A 25,853-nucleotide genomic window follows, 5' to 3' on the forward strand; every position below is an offset into this window, starting at 1 on the left:
TCTGGTATGAAGATTTTTAAAGCCTTGGCAATGTCATAGGTATTCTGGGAAAACAGGAGCTTCCTATGCTTTTCTGTTTTAAGTGGCATTTTCTTGCTTCTTTTCCAGACTGACTGAACATATCTCTCTTTCACAGACAGACTGTTATTCTCAAAGTTAAACAATAAGTTATGTAACAGTCTTTCACAGTTGATAGTGCAAGAAGTCCCTGTGGTACCAGCAGGAAAGTAAACAGAACAGAAAGGAGTGGGTGAGAGGAACCCTCCTATCCCAATTCTGCCAGCAGTAAAATAAGTACAATTTTTCATGTTTTCTAACAAACACTGTCTACTGTCTCTGAATTTACAATTATTTTTTTTTTAATTCTTCATTTTGTATTTAGAGCTATTAGTTAACATCAGTGGTTCTAACCCAGGCAGGTGATCTTGCACATGAAATGCAGAGCACAGAGGATCAGGCTGTGCCAGATGTGTGCTGGCTATAGTGGTTTCACTGCAGCAACATAGAAGCATCCACTAGGGAAGAGTGAGCAGCATGGAGGGCTGAAAACATTGCCAGTTCACTCAAGTGAGACACACTGCTGGGTAAAACAGGGCTGTGGGAATTTTTCTAAAGCCTTACACTGTCTTAATCAAGAATGAATCTTGAATAGAAGACTAGTATGAATGTCTTCCTGCAGCCCTGGCAGTAGGCCCAGAGAATTGTACTTGTAAGAAAGAGGCAGGTAATCATGGCTGCATGTGGGACTATGGGGGCTGATAATTTCTTACATAGCCAGGTTCCAGATGCTTTGGTGCTTTCATTGCTCAAAAGCAAGCTGAAAGCTGCAGTAAATATTCTGTGTGATGTTTGTCACCCCAAAAGGCTACTGATTCTGTTCTGTGCTAGACTTAGCAAAGAGAATGCATGTAAATATGTGTGTGCATATTGCTGTGATGATCTAGGGTCAAAATCCCTGTTCTCTGCCTTTGGTGTGGCTCCTTCAACCCTAAAGGTCACAGAGGCTCAAAAGGATATGATCAGAATAGAAGTGCTGGTTTTACCAGCACATTGTTTCTAAAATCCAGGAACAAAAACCCAGCTGGAATAAGAGATTTGAATTAATGCCCAGAGCAAGTTTTCTAACCTGGGGAGTGGGTGGACAGACCACATCAGAATGTTTTTTGCATATAACCGTGTCCACGTCCTGCATAAAGTGTCAGGCCTTTGCCTCAGAATGTAGGAAGGAGATTCTGCTGGACCTCATCCTGAAATTTTGCTTTCCTGTGATCACTCATCATTAGGGCTTCTGAAATCTGCTTGATTGTGAAACCGGTACTCTGCAAAGAGAAAACAAAGCAGCACCTTTACAGCCTGAGAGTAGCAGCTTCAGGTGGCTTGGATTGTGCTGGCAGTCCCTGGAGGTTGCTTTGTGAGAGGGAGTTTGTGCCCCAATCCTCAGCATCTTAAAAGACTGCAAGAACATAAAATGTGATATGAGCTATTTGCAAGCTTCAGTGATTTTCTGGCACCGCTGCAAAGATAATATCAGAACATAGCTGTATGTTCCCTTCATTAAAAAAACAACAAACCAGTACAACACCCCACGACTCCATAAAAACCCCACAAAAACCCACAACTCTTTACAAAAGAGTTTCCTATTCTAGGAAAGAAAATAGCTTTGATTTTTCTAATAAATGTGAGATAATAAAAGTGGAATTTGAAAGGCTAGGAGACTACTGTGGGAGTTCTTTGTCATCATGCAGGCAGATCCTTGCAGCACAGGCGCATGTGCACATCTGTAGAACACTTGAGGCTTTTCAGACAGTGTGATTGCTCTTTACTTGCCAAATATTTTAGCAAATTTTACAGTAATTTTTTTTTCTCTCTGTAGAACCAACATGCTTTGTGGATTTTTGTGCGTAATATTTTTGTTTGTTCATCTGATTAAAAGCTTAAAAATACTCATAAATAACAAAAGAGGTCATTTCTGCAGCAAGTGAAAGGTTTCTTGCATGTAAATTCTTAGTAGAGTCATATCCAGGGTTAGTGGTGTTATGCAAAAGTCTTTGTGCAGCATATATCTAAAGTTAAGGAAGTAACTGCTGTCATTAATCTGTTTTATTGTGGTGACTGGGTACATTCCTAAATAAGTATTTAAAAAAAAATCTATTCAGTCTCTCGGGGTGGTTTTAAGCTGCTACATCCATGGCATATAGTGAAAATTGTAGCAGTGTTAAAATCCAGCTTATTGATGCAGCGAGTTTTTAGTTCCATGCATTGCACGGTTGCATCTTTATTGCCACACATCTTACTTTTTCTGGATGATCTGATCTTTCATGGCTGGATACATTACAGTTAGTAATTTGACCTTTTAGCACTGTTGGAAAGCTTTGATTCTGTCTGTGATTTTTTTGAGCTTTGCTTTTTTTTTTTTTGTATGTGATTCATTTGCTGTGCTTCATTGGAAATGCATTAGATAGCAGTGACAATTGTTCAGTTTCATATGCAAAGGGCACCAGTGCATGAGGAGCTGTAGTTTTTGAAATAACTGCAGATGCAGATCAGGTTGTAGATTACCATAGTGTTAATGCCTGCAGTTAAGAAGAGAGTTTATCTTTTTCTCAACACAGGCATAGGATCTAATAACTGAATTTTATTTATTTTATTTTCAGTACCTTGTTACGCAGAAACAAATTACACAGTGATTAGATTTTTTCCACTTTGATAATAAAAAAGGGCAAAGGTAGTAAAACTTTTATTATCTATAAAGGAATGATGTGTGTATATAGTTGCCTTAATAGAATACAATGTACTCTAAGGGCCCCTCTTTGTGAACTGAATATAGAGCTCTTCCTTATCCTGAACCTGGCAATTGTGACTGTTCAGGTAGCATTCACAGTACTTGCATTAATATTCACTGTTAGTATGCTCATGACTTGAAAGTAGAGCACTCTACTATCTCTCATATTGACATTTTAGTTGAGTAATACATAAAGCCAGGAAGTCTAAAAACTCAACAGCTTTCTCATGGTCATTCTTTTTTGTTGTTGTTTGTTCAATTATGTATGAGTTTTTGGTCTGAAATCTGCTGCTGCTAGACAAAATATTTCACTTTGTTTTTGCTGTGGATTCTCATAACCCTTTGCAGTTCTTTATATGGCTTGTATAATGAATTAGTTGTATTTTCTAACAAAGATGAGGTTTGAGTAGTTAGACTGTTTTTACTGATTAGACTTCATATGATTTTTTTATTTTGGTGTTCATTGATATATTGAAGTTACAGGTTCTTCTTCTTCTCTTAACAGTGGTTACTGTTCATCAAAATGGAGAGAACAGGTAGCATTGAAACCACTAGGCAGAAAAAGAGCCCAGAGAAAACACTCCACTATAAACCAGAATTCTACTATAAAGGAGAATGTTAAGGTTTTGATGCCTGAAAGACTAGATAAAATAGTACTTAGGAGTACAGCTGTCTTAGTGATACTGTTGTTTATGTTTGTATGGTGTAATGATGGTCACAACAAATATTTAAGAAATAGTAGGTCTAACAAACTCAAAATTGCCACCCGGCTGAATGACAGTAGTAGTGAAACTAAAAGCTTCATACCAACACCAGTTCTTTGAAATAATCCTTCCTTTACTGGTGCTGTGTTAGGGATTAGTGCTGTGTTATGCCAGTAAAATCGTTATGCTGAAGGTTTTCAAAAGCTCCAGTTGCAAGGCTACAGGATTTCTTCTGTCCTGTTTTGACAGATACTAAATGTTGTTTTAAGAGGTGCAATTGCTTTATAGCCTACTTACCTTTTACCAGTGGGTGTTGTTTGAAATGATAGTAATTATTTTAATGAGGGAAATGTGCACTGACTGGCATTCCAGATCTCTCTCAGAAATTTTTGAGATGTTTCCTTTTCATCCTAAATGTGGGAAATCAGGTCTGACATTGCAGCTGTCCCCCTTATGCTGAACCATGAATGCATTCTGAGATTCGAGTGAGGTACTAGCATGAAATTTCAGTTCATAAATTTGTGAGCCAAGAGCAGGGATTGCAGCTCAGCTCATGAAGATGATGTAGCAGTGTAAGAATAATTCAAATGATAGTTGGTAAATCCTATTTCCTTTTGCTGTCCTGAAACCCAGACTCTTGTCTGTTTACAGTGTAGGGTCAGTGGCATTTGGGCTGTGATTACACATTCATCAGTGCTGCAATCTGAGCTGCCTTAAGCAATCTCTACCCCTGTTATTCATGTTTCCAGCTGTTTGGTGCTGTGTGTTAGCTTGGCCATTTGTGCAACTGAACAGTGAACTGATTGAGATACTAATCTGGCAGAGGGGCTTCTTTTATTCTTCTTTGGTTTTTTATTGTGGATTGTTTAAGTATTTTTCCTCTTTCTTTCTCCTTCCCCTCCTGGATTCTTTGTTTTGTTTGTTTGGATGTTTTGTTCTTTTGGATTCTTTCTTCTTTTCTGATTCTTGGAGGTTTAAATTTCTTTGTTGTTGTTGAACATGCCATTTTATCAGTTGGATCAGTTCCCTGAACTGGTGTGCTTCACAAATGGTGGATGCTTGTACTGGCATGACGTGGGGATTGAATTTACATGGACACAAGCAACGATAGCAGTAGGAAGAGCTAGAGGTGGAGACTGCATAAGGTGATGCTGCTGCCAAGATTGCTCATCAAACTGTAACTTTGCAGTGTAGATGTCTAAATCTGCAGTATAATACTGAACATTTTAGCATGCTGCAGTCAACCATCTTGTCCTGTTTCTGTCAAAATCCTTTGGGTTGTGGAACTCACTGGTATAAGAATAGCTTTAGTGATAGAGACACACTTAATTGGTATCCCACAAGCAAGATGCTTTGGGAGTTCTTACTTCAAATTAAACATAAACTACTATCAACTCTTAACTAGTCCAGCTGGGAATATGGAAGGAAAAATTAGATGTACTCAGATTTGCTGTCATCAGAGATCCTGAATTGCCCTTGCAACATCAGAAATTTGCACATCTCTGTTCTTTCTTGGGTAAAGTTATCAGTCTTCTCTTAACTGTTTTACTCACAGAATCAAAGAATAAATTTATGTGGGTTCTGACCGTGACTAAAAGAGTTTTGTGTGACATACTCTTGAATATAACTGAAATCTCTATGTTTATATATAACTTAAAATTATTTGTTATATTTTTTTCAGTTGGTGAGGAAGTGAAGGGAACTTGGTACTTTCACAAGTATGGACAGATGTTTAAGCACTATATTGCAATCATTTTCTTAATTAAAATTTACACCTGCAATTATTGCTTACCTAAACCACTGAAGATGTATCTTTCAAGAAAGATCACCCAATCTTAGTTTCCATTTTTAGATATACTTGTTTCTAGGTGCAGGGTGCCCTGTAAAAGATGGCTTTGCTGTTTCATATAAGGGAGTGGGTTTTTGGCTACAGTAGGAATCTTTTCTAGAAAAGATGTTCTTTTCTATTTGTCTTGTGAGCTTTAGGCTGTACAGGCTTTTTTTTTGTGGTATAATTAGATCAGAACAAAGTACCTGTAAAAATACAATTTGGAAACATGCATTTGGGGATTGTTTTTGTTTCAAGGAGTGTTTGGTTGTTGGGGTTTTTTTATTAATTTTCATACACTGAGATTTGTTTCTATTCTACTAGGTCCCTTTCTTGTGTCCTTAAGATTGTGGCTCTATTGGAATAGCAGTATAATTAAAACTTAATTATTTTGAAATTTATTTTGCACAACTCATTCTATACATATTTTGCATAACAAATGATACAAATATAAACTGAAATGTATCTAAGAAGTAATTACAATATAAGAATTGTTTTGAAGCTGTGTATAGTGCCAAGTGGAAAATGTCCAGAACCCAGATTTGTATTTTGTGACTTTAAATTCCCATTAGATATGGTCATATAAGAATGTGGACAGTAGGCAGCATTCTATGTCAGCTCTGTTAATAAAACATCAAAATTTGGTAATTTTGGAATAGACTCGAAACAGCTCAGTCAGGAGAAGGAGACTTTAAGACTTCTTGTTACTTTCTGCCTTTTCTTGTTGGATTTGCACTTTCAAAAGCTTTGTCAAGAAATGTATGTTTGCAAAGCCTGAGTAGCAAGAAGGATTAATTGATGACTTTCTGTACTAGCAGACACCATTGCAGAAATTCTGTTGTGTGTGTACATGCATGTGCAAAAGCAAACCAAGAAGCTTCATCAGATAATTTATAATGTGGTTATAGCTTGTAGTGTTCTTTTAACAGCAGCACTAGATTTTTCTGCATGTGTGAACTTTTTCATGTTGGAATTCTCTTTTCCTGAGGGTGAATTGTCTTTGATTTTTCTGTTACTTCTTACAGGTGTCGGATGATGGTCGATATGTCTTGCTGTCTATCAGGGAAGGCTGTGATCCAGTGAACAGGCTGTGGTACTGTGATCTACAGAAGGAGTCTCAGGGTATATCAGGTATGTGTTGCTTTGTAAGCTTGCTTCCTTTTAAGGCAATATAAAATTTGAAATACTTTATGTTTGAATGGAAAAAAAATATATTTATTGAAATACATATATATATTGAAATACATGTATTGCTTAACCACCTTCATGCAGAAATTAGATAAAATAAGCACTGCTAGCATTCCATTTTCTGTTATGTATCAATAGATGAAAAACTTCATTCTTCATTCTGTAGTTTGTTTAAAAGGTCACAAGGAAAAGTTGGTATAGTAGAAGCAGCTGTACCAGTGTATGTTCAATTTCATTCTACACCACTAATACTTTTCCATGTAAAAACTTTCTTTGTATTTTAAAAATTTCATGTATCTCCCTTCAAGCACTGATAGCACTTTTTTACAAAAAGTGACTAACTTATAGATAACATTTTTTTTTCTATGTATAGTGCTAGGAAATAAAAATCCTCCAGTGTTATTTGGTAGCACCATTGTTGTTACAGCAGAAGTATCAACTCATATTTCAAATGTGCTCTCCTGAAATGCTCCTTTCTTGCCTTCTGGTTGGAGTAGCCTTTGGCTTTTGTGTATTAGGCTTTGTAGTCACAATGGTGTGAGCTGAAAGTATGGCACTTTCCACCATATGGCTGTTGTTAATTGTTGGCATAGTTAGCTGGTTTACTGATTGGTAGTTTTGTATTTCCAGAGTATTGGATTATGGAAGGGTATTCCTCAATGTGTGTTTTGCATGGAACACAACTTAGCTTTTTTGATTCTTGCAGCTTCTCTCTTCGGAAACTTCAGAAACAGAATAAACACTGCAGTGGCTCTTTGTTGAATATTGGATCTCAAGAAACTTGTTCTCTTGTTTATTAACAGCATATTTCAGGCTAAGGAGGGGACACTACTACTGACTTGTCTACAGCCAAATGTCAGCCAAGGCTGCCAGCAACTTCCACAGAATTGCACAGCCAATTCTTCATTATTTGTACATACTGGGTCAGGCAGGGCACCTTTCTTTCTTTGGCTCCATTCTAGATTGCTTGAGCCCTAGATTACATTGTCCTTCCCCACAGAAGGCATCACAGTGGCTAGAACTTCCACTGTAAGGAGCATGGCCTGTGAACATGAGTCATCTTCCAGCTGTCTGAAGAAGGCAGCATCTACTTCTTCCTACTCAGGAAGTTCATAGCATGTACTACTACATACAGTAAACTACTACTATGTGCTCTATAGCACTGCAGTAGTACCCATGCTAGTCTGCCTGTTAAGATTAACCTATGAGCTACTTACCATCTCCTGAACTGTCCCAAGGCAGAACTCCACAAACTCCAGCTGTTCTTTCACATAAAAGACAACTCACCTCCTCACCTTGCCAACCTATCCTTACTAAACAACCTTTACCTGTCCTTGGTAGCACAGCATTCCTGTGAGCTATCCCACCATGTCTCCATTTTCCCATTGAGGTCATAGTCCAGAAACTGCACGTGGACTTCTAACTCCTCCTGTTTGTTCCCATGTTGTGTGCATCAGTGTAGAGACAGTTCAGGCAGGCACCCAAGTGTGCTGATTCCTCAGTACAGGTTTGAGAGCTTTCTCCATGAGGCTGTTCTGCTGGCACTTCCTTCTTCACATGGCCATGCTTGGAGAGACTCCACTTCAGCTCTGTTTTGTGGATTGCTGTGTTCTTTCATTCTTACCACCCAGGCCCTTGGCTTGCCTACCCCAGCCACGTCTTCCTTACTTGTTGAGGAAATCACTTTCTCCTGTTTTTTCTAGTTTAAAGCTCTGCTTACTGGGTTGTCTAACCTGCAAGGATCCCTTTGCCTTGCTTAATCCAGTGGACAACAGAATGGGGTAACCTATAATTGCTGCCAAATCATTGATTTTTCTCTTGGATGTGTATGGATAAATGTCTCCTGTTCCTTATTTGCAGCCTGCTTTCTGTGGAAATAAGAGATGCTTAATCCCACTTTGCTTTTGGAAGCATTGGCTCCCAAATGCAATCAGTGGTAATGGAAAAGCAGGAGTCCCAGTGGTCCAAGCCTAACAAGAGTGTGTGCAAGGTCAGCTGGCCAGACAGACATGAGACCATAAGCTTGTGGCATAAATTTAATCTTGTTATACCTTGAAGACTCCCTCAAATGGAGGGAACCCTTATGGATTCCTCAGATGTGGAGAATATTTCAGAAGAAATTCTTATCATCTTAGACTTGAGCCACTTTCAGTCAAAGTTCTCTCTCTTGTGGATTCTCAGAGATATGAAAGTCAATGAAGATTTGTCTTCCAACTTTGATATTCATAACAGCTCTCTCCTGTGTGAATTCTTGGATGACACTCTGTTTATGCAGAATCTTGATATAATTAAGTTAGAATGTCAAATGACTTTATACAAACCCATACACCACTAGGTTCTGCTGTTTCCAGTGTTCAGAGACTTGTGTCTCTTTGTTGCATACAAGACTCTGTGTACCCACTTAAGAGGACTTTTAAGATGCACCCTTCCTGTACATCTGTTTATTTGGATCATTATGGTGTTCAGCAGGGCTTTGTCATCACTGGGAGGTTGTGGTGACTTGAGATGATGAAGTTTCAGAACCCATCTGTGGATTAAAAGGAAGAGTTATAAGCATAGCTACATTTCTATAGAGCTCCTTAAACAACCTGGTTTTTATTCTGATTTTTCTCAGAAGTGCCATCTGTAAGTCATAGATCAGTTCACAGTTTGTTAGACAAGTGTGCTCTCAGAGTTGAAATAAAGTCTAACAGGGAAGAGTGTTAAATAAATAGGGAAATGCATTGTAATATTGTAGGAAAGTAATGTTGGCTGATAGGGAGGTGTATGATTTAAAGGACCCATAGGGTAGACAAGTGGAGTAATTCTGTTAGGTTTTAAATTTGTAAACCCATCTGCTTGAATGAGCTATTGGGTATGTAATAATAAGGCTAAATTAGTCTAAGCCACATGTTCATCCAACAGCTGTTACATCACTGACTGGTTTGAGATCTAAAGTGGATGAGATGATTAATGAATTTCTTACCTTGTGCTGTAGTGAAGGACTCTGCTTGCTGCCAAATTCTGTGTTGGAGGTAAAGTGAGAATCGCCTCCAGACTGCAAGTGTGATAAGGTGATGGACTGAATGTACCTGTTTGGACCATTAGCTGAGGCTCCTGCTCTCCTGTGCTCCCTCAGGATGATTCAGTCCATGTGAAATACAAGTATCTCTCTGGACAGATTTGGATCCCTGTGCTGGTTGCAAAAAGTGGCTTGTAGCTCACATGCTTCTAAGATTAAAGGGAGAAAAAGAAAAGAGAAATACCTCAAAACTGAAAGCAACTTGAAAAAATTAAAGCAGGAAATCTAAAATAAAGTACAAAGTTGAGGGGAGGGAGAAAATTAACTGATTAAGACACAGATGTTTGTGAAGAAGCTGTCAGAAAAAAGAGAACTAGTTTCAGGACTATCTGAGTGAGTATTGGTTATTTCAGAAATTGTACTGACTGGCAAAGGGGGAATGAGGGAAGCTGAAAAATGAAAGAAAATGGATGATATTATAGGTAGTCTAGGATCTAGCTGATAACATATCTGATATAGATGATGTTTTAAGGACAGAGTGATTTTACAGTGAAGCTTCAATTTAGTAACCATAGAGAAAAAGTGAAATAATATTGGAGAGGCTCTGCTTAATTCAATCAAAATGCTTTTGCATCCTGGAGATGCTTGCTGTAGGCAGAGGTGCAAATAAGTCTGATTTTGCAACTGAAAGCTGGAAATGACAATTGAATTCTTAGTTACTTTTGTTTTTAGCACCTTATTAAAGGTATATTGACTACACTGCTTCCTGAATTGTTGAAATTAATTGACCAAGGAAAAGTTCTGTTAAGAGACAGGACTATGGTTTTGTAATGACGAGGAAAAAAGTAACAGAGCTAGTAATCAAGGGAAAGGACCTAATGTATGGAATGTACCTCAGAACTGAAGGGACAGAGCTGGTATTACAAACAATCTTGTAGTAATTTTGCACTTAGGTTGTTCTGTCTCCCTCTTCTTTTTTATCCTTCCTTCTGTAATAGACCTCTTACATCCATGTTCCTTATATCACTTCCAGTGTTTGGACTTGTCCTTGAAAATCCCACAGAGGCTGGTTATAGAAGTGTCCTTTATACTGTTTAATTTCTATGATCCATCAGAATTAAGTCCTGTTTGAGCAGCAGGTCAAGATAAATGCACATGTATGTATTTATGGACTAAAGGCCCACAATGCTCATAGAAGCTCCTGTGCTCAGTGTACTGACTGTGTCACTCTGCAGCAGCATCCTGGCTGTAGCAGCAAGGATAAATAGGCAGACCTGACTTCCCTTGTCTGGATGGAGCAAAACAAAGATTAGGACTTCCCTCAGCTATGAAGGAATCACAATAATAAACTATTCCTGTATAGGTATTTTATAGGCTAGTTACCTGGTACTGGCTCTTCTTGTACTTGATAGCAATATTGTGGTTTCTAAGTTGAGGCTCTTGGATTCAGTGAAAGCCATTTGTGTTTCCATGAAGTGATTCATAGTTTGGATCCTTTTGATAGTATGATGTACAGCTTATTTAGAAATAGTCATTGTTTTTTATAATTTTCTCATTTCACTGAGACTGAAGAAAAAGATTTTGAAAACTTCATGCAATTTGGTAATATTGCACTGGATATATAGAGGTTGGTATGTGGCAGATTTCATATGATCAAATAAAAATTAAGTCTTCTCTTTCATCTATAGACTTTATTGATAGAGTTTTTCATTATTTTCATTTCTGGGGACTTGTTTGATTTAGCTGAACTAGTCTACTTCTGCACACAGCTGGACATGAAATTATATGCTCATTAAATATTTCAAGTCTGGTGTCAGCAAATTTCTCATACTTCTGAGTTTATTTGTATTGTAAGATCATAGTTTAGAATGAGTAAATGTGCTCTACTTAAGGATTGCTAGAATTAAGGTTGGCTAACTGACTTGTGGGCTTTGCTTCTAACTTTCTGTAGGTAAGAGATGTGGCATAATTTTTAAAAAATATTTCTACCCATATGTTAGGAGACTTTCTTGCTCAGAATAAAGTTCATTTTGTCTGAGGGACAAAAAGAGGCCTTTTCCCTCAAAGAGCACAGTAGCTGGTTGAATTATTTTGCTTAAATTTGCAGGGTAGAGTGGGGAAGCAGAGTGAAAAGGGGGGGTATCCATCTTGGGAAAAGAAAGAAGAAACAGGAGTGCAAAATTAAACAGTGTGTTTCATGTGTGGAAATAAAAAGTGGTTAATAAATATCTGCCAACTAGAACTTGGAAGATGGCTGTGAATTCGGGGTGAGTCAGCTACTGTGGGATTCATCAAGCAACACAATATAGCCCATAACAAGCTTGCAGGAGCTCAGATATTTCTTTCCCCAGCAGGTGAAAGGAACGTGTAATCTTCCATTTTTACTCTTTATTTATATATGGCACATTTTACTCTTTATTTATATATGGCACATTTTTATAGCAAGAAATTATTTCCTTTTTAAATTTCAAATTAAACTCAACAGTTTGTGGCTGTTTTGAAAATCTTAATCCAACCAGATAAGCTCATTCAGTTGAAAAAATAAAGCTGTAAAGCCCTTTTTTTTTGCCTTCTTAAATTGTGAACTTCTTCTATATTTATGCTCAATTTCATGCCTGTCCCATTTTTGCTGTCTGTCTAGACAATACAAATAAAAAAGTAAATTTGCACCTTTTCAATCTGAGACACTGAAAGGGATGATCCAGATTGTTCCACAAGAATCATCAAGAAATGGAACAGAATGATTTTGCTCACAATCTAAAGTAAATTGCTTTGAGGAAGAGGAAACCTCTGGTTTAACTTTCTCACAATTTATCTTTTTATGAAACATGATTTGTCCGATATTTGCCACTTAATTATTGCTTTAGTAATCTTGAGTTAATGCATTTCATTACCTTCCTGCACAGCATGAGTTGTTGCTTCTTTTTGCATATTTAAAATAATAAGTGAGATGATAATGATGTCATCAAAGACTCTCTGGAAGAGAGAACATTATATTAGTTTTGTTGTACTGAAGGAAGTTGTGTCCTGTGCATTCATAGATTGTTCATGCATTTCTCAGGCTGTGAGTCAACAGATGTTAACTTGTCCTGTGTTGTGTGGGAAATCATCTTAAGTAGCTGAATGGAGATCACATCTAATAAATGAGAGTAGACTATTTCTAAATGTTCAGGAGACTTAAAAGGATTTAACTTGTCTATTTCTGCATCTAAAAATTTAGGTGCGTCAATAATCTTCCCCCTTTACTGTGTCATGACATTTTTGTCAACAGCTGTAGACCAATCAAATTGGCCGTGCAGTCTCCTGTGATATTCCTTGTCAGATTATTTTCCTCAGAAGATAATCTACACAACAGTGTTTCTGTTTCTTTCCATGAATGGTACAGGAAGCATCTGAGCATCTTTTCTGTCTCCCAGATTAGCTAAAATGTTCTTCATGCTTTCCTTCCCCCCCTTCACAGGGTTTCTACTGTATACAGACTGAATCATTTTCCTCTTCAAATGTTCAGGTTTTTAAGGAGGCCATTGTGAGCTACTTGTGCCAAGAATGCTCCTTTTTAGAATAGAAAATCACTGTGCTAAGTAAGCTATGACAAATATGTAATAGCTTCATTTTAATGGAGATTTTAAATTAGTCTGAAAAGATAAGAGATTTGGGGAGATATTGTTTCCCTTCCTCCCCTACTACCATAGGAGTTTTGTGAAACCCACCAGAGTAACCCAGTCCAGTTTTTGTGACAAAGCTCTTTGTGTTAGAAATGACCAGGTTTACCAATTGGAATTTTATATTTACAACTAACTTAACCAAACATACCTTTAAAAATATTTTTATCTCATATCAGTATTTTACAAATACTCTATTTCTCAAGACCTGAGGTCATAATTCACAGTATTGTGGCAAGACAATGCTGTGAGAAGACCCCCTGGGAGCAGACAGCTGGCTGCTCTTTAAGCTTTTGGGGTAACTCCCTTGCTGTACTCTGTTTCAAGTAACTGTGGATATGGATAACTCTTCCCTTTGTGCTTTGTTCTTCCTCTTTAGTTCCTTGTGGGTTTAGAGGTTTAGAAAGATCAGGGACAAAATTATGGGATTTTTGTCTGGATTTGACCACTGTCAGCCAACTGATAAAGTTTAATTTTGCCTTATGAATCAGTAGCAGGAGTGCAGTGCCTGCTGGGTCAGGAAGGACAGCACTGTGGGTTCATGAAGGTTATTCCCTCATTCAGTACTCCAGATTTCCCTACTTATCTTACTAAGCTGCTCATAGGCTTTTCAACTCTTGGCTCCTGTAACAAACAGTTAAAAGTGATCTAATGCTAAGTCTTTCTTAAAAAACCCACATATTTATCCAGGAGCTGAGCACTGTAAGGCACAATTTTTGGTAGTTATTTTATCAAACTTGGCTTCCACAAGACAGACAGCACTCAGGTTTGTTTGTTTGTTGAACCAGTCAAACAAGAAAACTTCTTTCATTAATCACTTTGCTTAACTGTTCTTGGTATACCTGAAAATGCCTCATAGTAGCCAAACAGCTGGATACACAGTAATCAAGCAATTATTAATTAGCAAACTTTGTTGTACACCTTACCAAAAAAAAAAACAAAACAAAACAAAAACCAAAAAATCCAACCAACCAAAAAAACCACCAAACAAACCTCAAAAACAGTGCAGTTATTTATGTAGCATGTCTCTTCATGCTGTGCCTGGTAATAATTTTGTTTTTCCCTTTTCTTGAGAAATTAGACTGTTTGTTTCTTTTTTATTAGATTGTCAGCCTTGACTCTTTACTCTTTTGAATATGTGATTTGGTGCTGCGAAGAAGGAATTTAGCACCAATCTGTTGGTGTGAAACAAGAAATAAATGAAAGCTGTTTAATCACCCTTGGCTATGAACATAGACCAGCATGACATGGTCTATTGGTCTTCTTGAAGTTGTCCTTGGTATTGACCTTTTTCTTTACTTTGTGTTGTGGTAGCAGCTGGGAAGCCTAATGAAAAAATCAGGATCCTCTTGTGAACACTATAGAACTGTTTTATGAGTTACTGACTCAGAACTCTGGCCAGAGCCCCACTTTGCTCTTCCTAGGGGACCTGAAGCATGAGTGCAGAGGGGAGAAAAGAAGGGGTATAAACCAGCATGGGGAGCAGAAGAGGTGGCTCTTCTCATAGCCTTTGGCTGTGTAAAAACATAGCCTTAATGAAAACCTGCAGTGATTTCTGGAATGCAAAAAGCTGAGAGGGTTGGCTAATTGGAAAGCACACCTGAGTTGTTGGATTGGAAAGGAAGCTAAACACAGATTTGTTTTAAATAGGAGGTACAGGGGTTTTCTGGAGAGAGAACAGTGATAGGGGCTCTTGTGCTTGGGTACTGGGCTGCTTTGGTGGTTTGTGTCTGGTGGGAACAGTGTGAGGTGGTGGGAGGACACAGGTACAGGAATAGGAGCTAGAAAAATACTTGAGAACCACTGGCTTGAAAAGATGTGATAAAAACGGAGCAAACACAGAAGTTCACAGCTTAGTCATTTTCAGCTGGAATTGCTTAGTCATTGTCAGCTGGAATTGCTTTGTGTTAGACTGGCAGGGAAGGGTTGCAAGAAAGAATTTAAGAGCAAGGCTATCAGTCAGAATTTTTTTAAAATATTTTTTTTCTGTGTTTAGAATGTTGGGCTTTTTTTCCCCCACACTAAAAAAGCATGTATATGACTTGAGGGCAGGTGGGAAAAGTTAATGTTTGTCCACTTCAGTGTTGAAAAAAGGCTTGTTTGGCCTTTTGTGTTTTAGTTTAGTATTGCAACTTATCGGGCTCTCTTAATAAATAAATAAGCAATGAACAATGCTATATACAGTAACATCAAAGGGATGAGTCAGTATGTGCTGTGTAGCCTGAAATAGTGGGTCAAAACCTTTGTAATGAAAATGAACAAGAGACAGTAGACATCAGCTAGAAAGTGGAATGTGGTGAGAGGGAGAATACTCTTCCATGTTTTGAAAAACTTTTCTGTGATTGAAATAACTTAAAAAAAAAAGTTTCAAAAATGAATATCAAAACAAGGCTCTTGTATCCTAACAAATGGGGAGAAAAAAATTAGTTGTCTTGAAAAATATGTGGAAGGATCAATGAGTGTTTAAGAAAAACGTTTCATATCCCTTAAATGTTAATTTCAGAGTTTTACTTTCACTGTATTTTTTTTATTTATTATGCATAAATATAGGTATAAATACATACTTTATGTGTATTTATTTTTGGAGGGAAATTATTGGCAGTAAAAATAAATAAAATTAGTGACAATAAATAAAATTAGTGACAAAAAAAGCACTACAGGGTGTCATCTATTTGAATTTCTGTAAGACCTTTGATGTGATCTCCTACAATATATCTCTAAATTGGAAAGATAGGACTTTGATGGGTGGATTTTGGGGTGGATGAGGTATTGGTGGATGATCACATCCCCAGGGTCAACAGCTCAGTGTCCCAATGGTCAGGGGTGATGAGTGTCTATGGTCCAATGGGTGCTCAGGGGTCCCAGAGTGGGAGCAGTGCTGGACAGGCAATGGGATCGAGTGCACCTTCAGCCACCCTGCAGGCATCACCAAGCTGAGTGCGCTTCGTTCCTGAAGGACAGGATAACATACAGATGGATCTGGACAAGCTCAAGGAATGGACTCATGGGAACCTTATGAAGTTCCATCGGGTCAAGTGCAAGGTGCTGCACCTGTGTTGGGATAACCCCCTTTATCAAGGCAAGCTGCAGGATGAAGGGGTTGAGAAGGACTTGGTGTTGGTGGATGAAAGGCTGGACATGACCCAGCAATGTGCACTCACAGCCCAGATAGCCAGTTGTATGCTAGGCTGCATCCAAAGCAGCAAGGGCAGCAGGATGAGGGAGGGGTTTCTGTGCCTCAGCTGTGCTCTCATGAGACATCTGGAACACTGCATCCAGCTCTGGGGACCCCAGCACAGAGAGGACATTGACCTCTTGGAGCGGGCTCAGAGGAGGACCATGATGAAGATCAAAAGACTGGAGCAAAGGCTGAAAGAGCTGTGGTTGTTCAGCCTGGAGAAGAGAGGCTTCAGGGAAACCTTGCTGCTGCCTCACAACTTCAAGGCAGTCTGTAAGAAGGGTGGGGACAAACTTTTAGCAGGCCTTGTTCCCATACAAAAAATAGTAATGGCTTTAAGCTTTAAAAAGGGTAGGTTTAGGTTGGACAAAAGAAAGGAGATTTTTACAAGGAATGTGTTAAAACATTTGAACAGGTTGCCACATCACAAAGAGGTGATGGATTCCCCATTCCTGAAAACATTTAAATTCAGGTGGGATGGGGCTTTGAGCAACTGGATCTAGTTGAAGATGTCTCTGCTCATTGCATGGGGATTGGCATGGATGACTTTAAAGGACCTTTCAAATGCAAACTATTCTATGAAATTAAATAGCTTGCTGTTAATTTGAGCAAGGACATCTTCATGTTGCTGCTCTCTGACTGGACATTACATTTCTAAATCACTGAATCATAGAATGTTGAGGGGTTGGAATGGACCTTAAAGATCATCAGTCCCAACCCTACCTGCCATGGGCAGGGGCAGCTCCCTTTAGACCAGGTTACTCAAAGCCTTATTCAAACTGGCTTTGAACACCACCAGGGTAAATAGTATTCATAATGAAGTTATTTTTTAGATGAAGTATTTGTGCTTTCATGTGTTTGTATTAGAGAAAGTGTAGTGTGAGGGAGAGAGATTAGCTTTGATGCCTGCTTTTGAGTTGCTATGTTCTGCTGTCTGAGGGCATGAGCTATAACTCTCTCAAAATGAATCATCTATATTCTCTTCTCCTGTCTTTTGAGTGATTATCCCAGTGGAAGTAAAATTGGAGCCTTGAAAGTGATTGAGAAATGTCTGTTCATAAAAGTGCTTGATTTCTTTCTTCTGGATTAATCTTTGAATATAACTTGACACGTCTGAACTTTTTAACTCAAAGGAATGAAGATTGCTCCCTTCCATTTATTTATATTTTAGATGGCAAATACATTAACTTTCCATGATCATTGAGTGGCTGTCATCCATCATCTGCAAGATGAGTTGTACCCTCTCAATACAAATACAAAAGTTGCATTCCTTTAAGAACATCTTAATATCTCCTTTACAGTATTTCCTCCCTCAGATGTTTATAGGTGAAGTCAGGTCCCAAGACATAGAGAGATCTTGCTCTTAAAGAAAGTCCAAATTGTTTGAAAATATCTCTGGCCTTTGGAGATCAGAGTGAGACAATTAAATATTTGTGTCTTCGAAGAAAAAAGGGAAAAAACCTTGAGTTCTTTTCCCTAGCTGCCTTGCTCAGAGCAGGGGCTTGGGAGCAAGCTGAGTCTTGCATGATTCAAGAAGAAATTAGATTTTGATGTGGAAGTAGATGTCTGAGTGAAGGACTCTGCCATTCAGTTCCCAGAATATGTTATGAACATGCCACAGGGGCCCTGAAATAGTCTCTTGATGTATGTATGATATATGTATGTATACAATCTGATGTATGCTGCACACCATGAGATTATCTGTCTTCTACTGAATGTAAAACCTACTGTGGATTAGCACTGTGAAATGCTGTAAAAGGCTGCCTAGAGAGGTATATGCCCCATCCCTGGGGGTTTTCAAACCTGGGTTGGACAGGGCTTTAAGCACCTGGTCTAATGGAACATGACCCTATCCCCATGGCAGGGTGCTTGGAACCAGATGGCTTTTAAGATCCCTTCCAACCCAAACCATTCTGTGATTTTATGAAAATCTAGGAGTTAAAAAATCATGATCTTTCTATAGGTAGAAGTTTATTTACTTAATGTGTGTACTGTAATAAAATGTGGCATCATTCTTTGGATTAGAAAACCTGTCCTGTTGTTACGAGCCAAGCCTCCTGGTTCATTTCCTGAGCTTTCTCAGCACTGCCCCATTTGTAGAAAAGCTGTCTTGCAAAAAATGACGAGACAGAATGGAATTTATGGAGATGAGCATTTATATCTTCACCTGATAATTTTGACTGTTAGAGCACATGAAAAAAGCCAAATGCAAGTGTTTGCCTTTTGAAAACTTTTTTTCCCAGTATCAGACAACCCTAACATTAAACCCTGTCTCTCCAGTAGGCACAGGCAAGAGGTTATTTGCCATTAATTGATTGTTTGGCCTTTCTGTGAAAGATGAAATACAGAAGTATCAAGAGCATTTTGTGAAGTGATTGACAGTGACTCTCAGCTACTCCATCCTTTCTGTATAAAGAGGGTTGGTAAGAAGACTTTGTGATAATTCATGCTCTGACCAATTTGTTCAAATTATCTTTTCCTTCTTCTGTAGTTGTTGTCATTCACAGACCTGCTTCATCACCCAGAGCTCTCAGCAGACCATGGAATATTTTACTATGTTCAAGGCCAGTACAAGATTGAAGGCTTATTCTGTGATGCTTACTGAAAAAAATTTCTCTTTTGATCTTCTGTGGATCCAAGAACTTAGTTTAAAAATTCTGTCTGTAACTCTGAATGTTGCTTTTGTTTTTTGCAGAAGCCTAGGATTATGATTTTCTGTTGTGTGGCATGGCTTTATTGTCTACTGAATTCTTCCTGCAGTTCCTATTGTAATGCAGTTATGTGATGATGAATAACTAATTGGTATAAAACATACAGGCAAAACCATCTGTATCTTTTCAGCAATGTATTTTAATAGAAGGACTGGCAGGGTAAAGAATTAGGGTATAGCAGCAGTGTACAGGAAACTGTGATGCTTTTCCTGTATATAATAAATCTATCTCATTGTGTGCTTATGTGGATTAAACTGAAGTCTTCAGTGTTTCAGGTGTTAAGAGTAGCCTTAGACTATGCAAATGCCACTTCTCAGTGATTCTTCTCAAAGACACATGTTTTCAGTGGGCTGGTGGTTAAACGTTTGAATGCCTTATCAAGATCCAGTTCTTCAACTCTTTTCTCTCCTTTTTATGAAGAATGGACTGAATGTCTGTCCTTCACCTTGTTTTTCAAGTACTTTTTGAAGTCATAACTTACAGACATACTGTTCTTTTGTTACTGAGGGGCAAGGCCAGAGTGCTTGACATGGGGGCAGTGCCATTCTAGTGGGCTGTAGTATGGGCTTGTCCCTTCTTTGTGTTACCCCTGGCATGACCTGGGGAGAAATGATTTCTGTCCCCATCACTTTTCAGCCATGTTAGTGCCTGTGTTTGTCATCAGGTTATTTCTAGCCCAAAGGAGAAGGCTAAGCAGGAGGATCTGAAGCAATGCTAGAATATCCCTTTCAGTCACAGCCACAACTAGGTCACCTGCAACCAAGCATGAAGAAGCATCCTCCTATGGCTGATACCTGTGTCATTGTGAAGGATTTGTTCCTCTCACCAAGAACTGCGGCACATGCCCTGTGCAGCACTGATGTGTCTGATGTAAGGGCTGCCTCTAGTTGCCTCTGATCCTGGGTTAGATGTTGGTGTATTTAACCACTTCAGTAAGACAGTGGTTAAGAGGTAATTCAACTGCAATATTTGTCTTCTAAGGAAGACATACATAAAAGCCACTTTACTAAGATGGATGCTCTTGTTTTTGTATAATGACAACTAAGTGTACCCCTGCAGAACATCAACCCTCTCACTTATTTACTAGCTGCTCATTTGGGAGTGGATGAATGAGTTGCAAGGAAGCAATGTAAATCCCTAGTGTCACTTTATTGTCCTTTTTTTTAATGGAATCCAAGTTCTGTTGCACTCATGGAGACTACAACTATTGTTCACATTTGCCATTAAAAAAGTGTGTTTTTTCAACAGCCTGAAAATTTCTTTTATATGATGTCTTGTACTTCAGTATGATGGTTTCATTCTGTCAGATACCAGTATTGTTATGGTGTTACTCTGCAGTTAAAGTTTTTATTTACTAAAATGCCATGTGACTTGGGATCTTGAAATGGTTTCATGGTGTTTATTAGGGTTTGCTGCAGGATGGATTTTCTTTGTTTTTACTGGGCATCAAAGCAGGTTTTTTCTGTGGAACTCACAGCAACTGCAGTGACTTAGCAGGATTTTTCTTCAACATGAAATCTCTTGAGAAGGGCTAAACTTTGGATCTCAATAAAAATCAAATTTAAGGGGCAGTGTATTCACTCAGGACACTAAATTGACTGGATTGTGTGGAAAGTCTATACTACAGCAGTACACAAAGTGGAATTTAATCATTTTGCATGAAGAGACAGGGAAGTTTTCTTTAAACCAAAATGGCAATTAAGAGATACAAACTTTATAAATGTACCAGGCCTGACTATACTCTGTTATTACATCTAATGGGTTTAAAATGACCTAGGTCATCTCACTGCTTCCTCAATTATTCTTTTCTTTTTTTAAATTTACAGTAATTACAGCTTGGCTATGATCTCCTTGCTCAGTTTTTAATATTATAAAATAAGCTGAAATGCTTTTTTTATTGATACAAACACTGCATTACAGAGTTTCACAAGCAGATTTATGAACAGTTTATTTGTTTATACTTAAAAGCAAAAACCCAACCTGTAGCTTTAGGAAAGGAGCAGACAGTGCACTAAATGTTATTTTAAGATATAAGAGCTTTAGTTTCACATGTCAATAAGGATTCTGATTTTTCAGCATAGCTAATGTATGATGCTTGCCAGTAGTAAGTTCAGATGATAGCTGAGTTGTACATATAACAAGTACATCACGTATCTTACCTAGCCTTGCTGCTTTTTCTTCCTACTAGCCTCTCAACCTATTGCAAAACAGGAAAATGTGAATAAAAAGCAGTGGAGTCTTAAAATCCCATCTTCAGGTTGAGTCAATACTACCCACTCTGTACCACAGTCTGAAACTGAGGCAATTCATTTTTGAGAGAAGTCTGCTTCTTTTAGTGAGTGTGGTATTCTAAGAGATTGATAGGCAGTTTCTTTCTTCAGAAACCCAGATGTTTTTCCTAAATGTAGTTGTCCTTTGATGGTGACAAATTTCTGCAGAACAGCATTTCAGGAATGTTGTTCCTGAGTTGAAAGAGAAATTCCTCATGTTGAAGTTTATTGTACTCATTCCAATAGCATCATTTCTATTCTGTGGGAAGTTCTGGGCTTTTAAGGAGAATGGAAAGTCAAAGTAAAAATTTACTTCCATTCAAAGTAAATTTTTTGCAGGAACTAAAATCCCCAAACATTTCTTTATAATTAAATAGTAATTTTAGAAAAGCTGTTAAAAATAAAAGTGCACTTGAAAGCTTAGTGCACTCTTTCAACTCAGCTGCAGCCCTTCATTCTAAGACTGTGGAAGGGGGCACTTGTGAACTCTCTTGAACCTGATGTGCTCCATGGCATTGGCTTCACAGCAGCCATTGTGGTAGGAACATTGCTTGGCAAACATCTGAGCTCTCCAGAAGCCCCTTAGGAAAGTGGTGAAACATAAGCCATAATTCTGTCAGTATTTTGCTAGAAATCCCCCCAAACCAGTCATCTTAACATATCTGTGACCTGGCATTTTTCCACTGCAGCCTATTGATCTGGAGCAGTCTTTGGAAGTTCTTAATACCTGGTGCACATTCTGGCCTTTCCCTAACTGTACTGCTTCTGGTCACCACCATTGTTCAAGAAAGAGCCCACAGCAATTGTCAGGGAGGCCTTGCCCTCCGTTGTTGGAAGGTTTTGTTTGAGTAATTGACATTCTGTGTTTGATCTGACAGGAATTCTTCAGTGGGTGAAGCTGATAGATAACTTTGAGGCTGAGTACGAGTATGTGACCAATGAAGGAACAGTGTTCACTTTCAAGACAAACCGCCACTCTCCAAATTATCGGTTAATCAACATTGACTTCAGTGATCCAGAGGAATCCAAATGGAAAGTTCTCGTCCCTGAACATGAAAAAGATGTTCTAGGTAAGAGTTCATGTCAAGTTAAAGACATTAGGTTCTGCTTTTTCCAAATTAATTCAGTAATTAGTCTGTTGAATGATCTTTACAGACCTTCTTGCTTTTTTTCTGTGTTTAAACTTTGGTTAGGATTTGCAATTTAAAAGACTTGCTGAGATACAAGCAATTCAGAACATCTCTTTCTCTCTCTCTCTCCAACGTCCTGTGTGGCCCTAGTGAAGTTGCTTCATATGTCCTTGTTTTAATTTGGTGTTTGTAGGAAATAAGGGGAAAGTATTTTCCTGCTTCATGTCAGTGAAATAAATGCTTACTAGATAGTCAGTGATTACAACAAGAGGGACTTTGTAAGCAGAAAGAAGGGAAAGAGCAAATCTGGCAGTACTGCAGCATGCTTTGAACAGAATTGGTCAGAATTTGAGACAGGATTTCTTTTGTTCCTGGAATAAGAGGAGTAAACAATACTTGAAAAAAAAAGCCTCAGGAAAGTGTAAGGGCATGGAATTCTTAAAGTATAGAAGTAAGTTCAAAACATAAATGTTTGGTTTTGATATAATCAAAATAAAGGTGTATTTTTTAATCCTATCATTTTGCAGAAAGTTCTGTGAAAGCTTAGAATTAGTTTCAGATAATGCAGAACCACCTTTGAGCTGTTTTTTGACAGATACCTTGTGTACATTTATGTAGTTTGCTCTCCATACAGTACAAGGTATAATTATGATTTATCTGACTAGCAAATTAGTTATTGAAAAATACTCTGAATTTCTTATTAATCAATTTTTATACAAATTCCTTCATGTTTGCTACTTTTCCACTGAAGAGCTGCTTTGTAGGATGAGTAGAATTCTCTTTGTGTATCTGATTTCATATGCACATATAGTGTACCTTCTGTCTTTCCTCACTGAGACACACCTATTTTACTACATTTCAAAGTCAGCTTAAGTCTTTTGTCACTTAAAAAAATCTTTATTTCTCTCTGCAGTTCACAGTGTGTCTGTCCTGTGTGATTTCTGCCCCAGACTAGATGTCCCCAGTGTGACATAAATGTTTATTCTAAACATATCCAGAATTGTAAATAACTGGGGTCTAGAATGTTGAGAGAATTTTAGTGAATGGAAATGTAGCAAATTAGAGTTTGGGGAGGCACAAATCTTTTCTTAAGATTGGAAACTATTTGAATCAGGAGCAACCTACATCTTAAATGAAATATGTTTCAAGTCCTAAGCAGAGAATTAGTAATAGATGTAAGTGAAAAATTGCTTCCAAGTCTTAATTTTGGTCATGTGCAAATTCACTGGCAGTGTGTTCAGCTATGCTTAAGTTATGAGGGACAGCAGTTTATAAAGTGGGACCAAATTGAAGAATTGATGTGGTGAGTGTATAAACAGAATGGGATAGGAACCTGTGACTGACAGGAAATGTGGTTGCCATGTGTGGATTTACATGGAGAGTGGTCTAGGCAGCCAAAGGAGCTTTGACCAGTGGCTCTGTAAGCACTGATTATCTATTCCTTCCAGTAAGATAAATGCCAGATCTGCTCTTTCCTACAGGGTGGTATTTGGCTCAACTCCATTTTGGTTTCATTCTAAAGGCAAAGTTGTGATGAGTTCATGTTCATGCACAAACAAAAAAAAAATAATGCATGCAACATTCATTTAATGGCTTATACATGACAGCCTTGACAGTACAGAATTAACAAGAACTACACTAAAAAAGCTGAAAGCTCAGATGAATGGGTTTGCTGAGGACACTGGCCTTTAGACTGTAAACCCAACAGGCATTCCAGCTCTTAAATAGTTGAAAGCAAACATAATCTGTCATATAAAACCATCAGGGTGACTTACAGGAATATGTTGTGTGTCATTTATCTTTTACTGTTGTTGAATGTGAAGCCAGAACAGGCAATCATATGTCTACTTCTCTCTATAGCTTTTTGGGGCAATATGTAAAGAAATTGGATTAAAGTAACAAATGCAAGAGTCTGAGTTTTAACTAGATCTTAATAAATCTATAGTAGATCTTACAGAAAAGTAAATTTAAATTCTTCAGTTGCTTATTTGTTACCGACACTTGCAGATTAATGTTTTATCTTAGCATCAAGATAGAGGAGTTCTATCATGTTCAAGAAGTTGTAGTCCTGAATAAATAAAAAACTTCACTCCTTCACTTGATATAGCCAGCCAGCAAGCCAGTCTCCATGTCAGGCTCTTTTAATCATTCCAAGTTTTCTTAAGGAAGACATAATTGTAGCGATGACAGTTAATAATTCGTTCTTGGAAACCTTGGAGTCAAGTGACTTTGATTTGGTTGATAAAGAGATGACAGTGTAATGAAGCTCCTTCTGCAAAAGCTAAGACAGCAGTGATTCAGAGGGTAAATGGGTATTACTGCTTTTTACTTATGTGTGGGAGTGACTTTAACAAGCTGTAATTTAGCTGTATTAGTATTTCTTCACAAGCATTATAATTAGCGATACCCTAGGTCACAAATCTGTTTTATTGGGATATATGGATCCTGCTCTGGTATGACCTACCTGGAAGGCATAGCCTGTTCATTTCTGCATCTTAACTTAGATTCAATTTCATGAAAGCTGCAGTTACAGGAATAGATTTATTGACAAATAATAAATTCATGATTGAGAATTAAGAATCTCTACCAGTGTCCATCACCGGCATAAAGAGATGTTCCACAAAGTATTATTGTATTCTTAAAAAGATGCTACAGCTAATACAATCTAACCAAGAAATAAAGGCACATGCCTATATGATGGTGTGAATGTCATTTGGTTTCCTCAACATATTCTTTAAGACAGACTTTTCTATTGACTTTGACCCTTTCTTTTTCAAGAACTGTTTATAAGTGAGATAATTTGGGAAATAAGGGGAAAAATCAAGCATGTTGCTGCAGTGAAGTTGTACATGCACTTCATTTTACAACTGTCAGCAGGGATTTTACACAGGGATGAGGTAAATTTAGATCTCTACTCTGTGAGCTGAAGGGAAGAAATAAATGACAGCTATTTTAAAAGGAAATTGAAGAGGGCACCTCAGAGCATATTGTAGTGTGATGAGGCTAATTTCCTTCCCTTTGGAGTTTGTTTATCAAGTGTTAGTTTTAATTTTCAGGGAGTCTGAAATCAAACCACAGGAGAGATTCACATCTGACATTGAACTTGTGCTTTAAATGACCACATAGCTGCAAGAATTGAAAGGCAGCTATGACACTATAAATGCAGACTGACAGTAACAGACCTGCAACCCTAGTTCTAAGGCACAGGATAGACCTGCTGGGTTTAGAAGGTTAAATGATTTATTTTGAGAACTGTGGCACCCCTCATTGCAGCCAGGATGCTCAGTACTGGTAGAGCAGGGCAACTGGAGGGCAGCAGTTACTATCCAGCCCTTTCCCTCTGGCAATGAAAAGCAAAATAGCTCTCCTGTGTAAGGAGAGCTGAGGAATAAGACAAAT

At 38.0% G+C, this 25,853-nt stretch overlaps 1 protein-coding gene across 1 annotated transcript in view; it reads left to right on the forward strand.

Moving 5' to 3' along the window:
• Positions 1-25,853, forward strand: part of PREP (prolyl endopeptidase) — an 87,690-nt gene that overhangs the window by 15,962 nt on the left and 45,875 nt on the right. Inside the window, exons 7-8 of the mRNA XM_054629421.2 lie at positions 6,340-6,445; positions 22,203-22,394. Of these exons, the coding sequence (XP_054485396.2) occupies positions 6,340-6,445; positions 22,203-22,394 (298 nt within the window). The remainder of the gene's footprint in view (positions 1-6,339; positions 6,446-22,202; positions 22,395-25,853) is intronic.

This window comes from Agelaius phoeniceus, chromosome 3 (assembly GCF_051311805.1).
Source record: "Agelaius phoeniceus isolate bAgePho1 chromosome 3, bAgePho1.hap1, whole genome shotgun sequence".
Lineage (NCBI taxonomy): Eukaryota > Metazoa > Chordata > Aves > Passeriformes > Icteridae > Agelaius > Agelaius phoeniceus.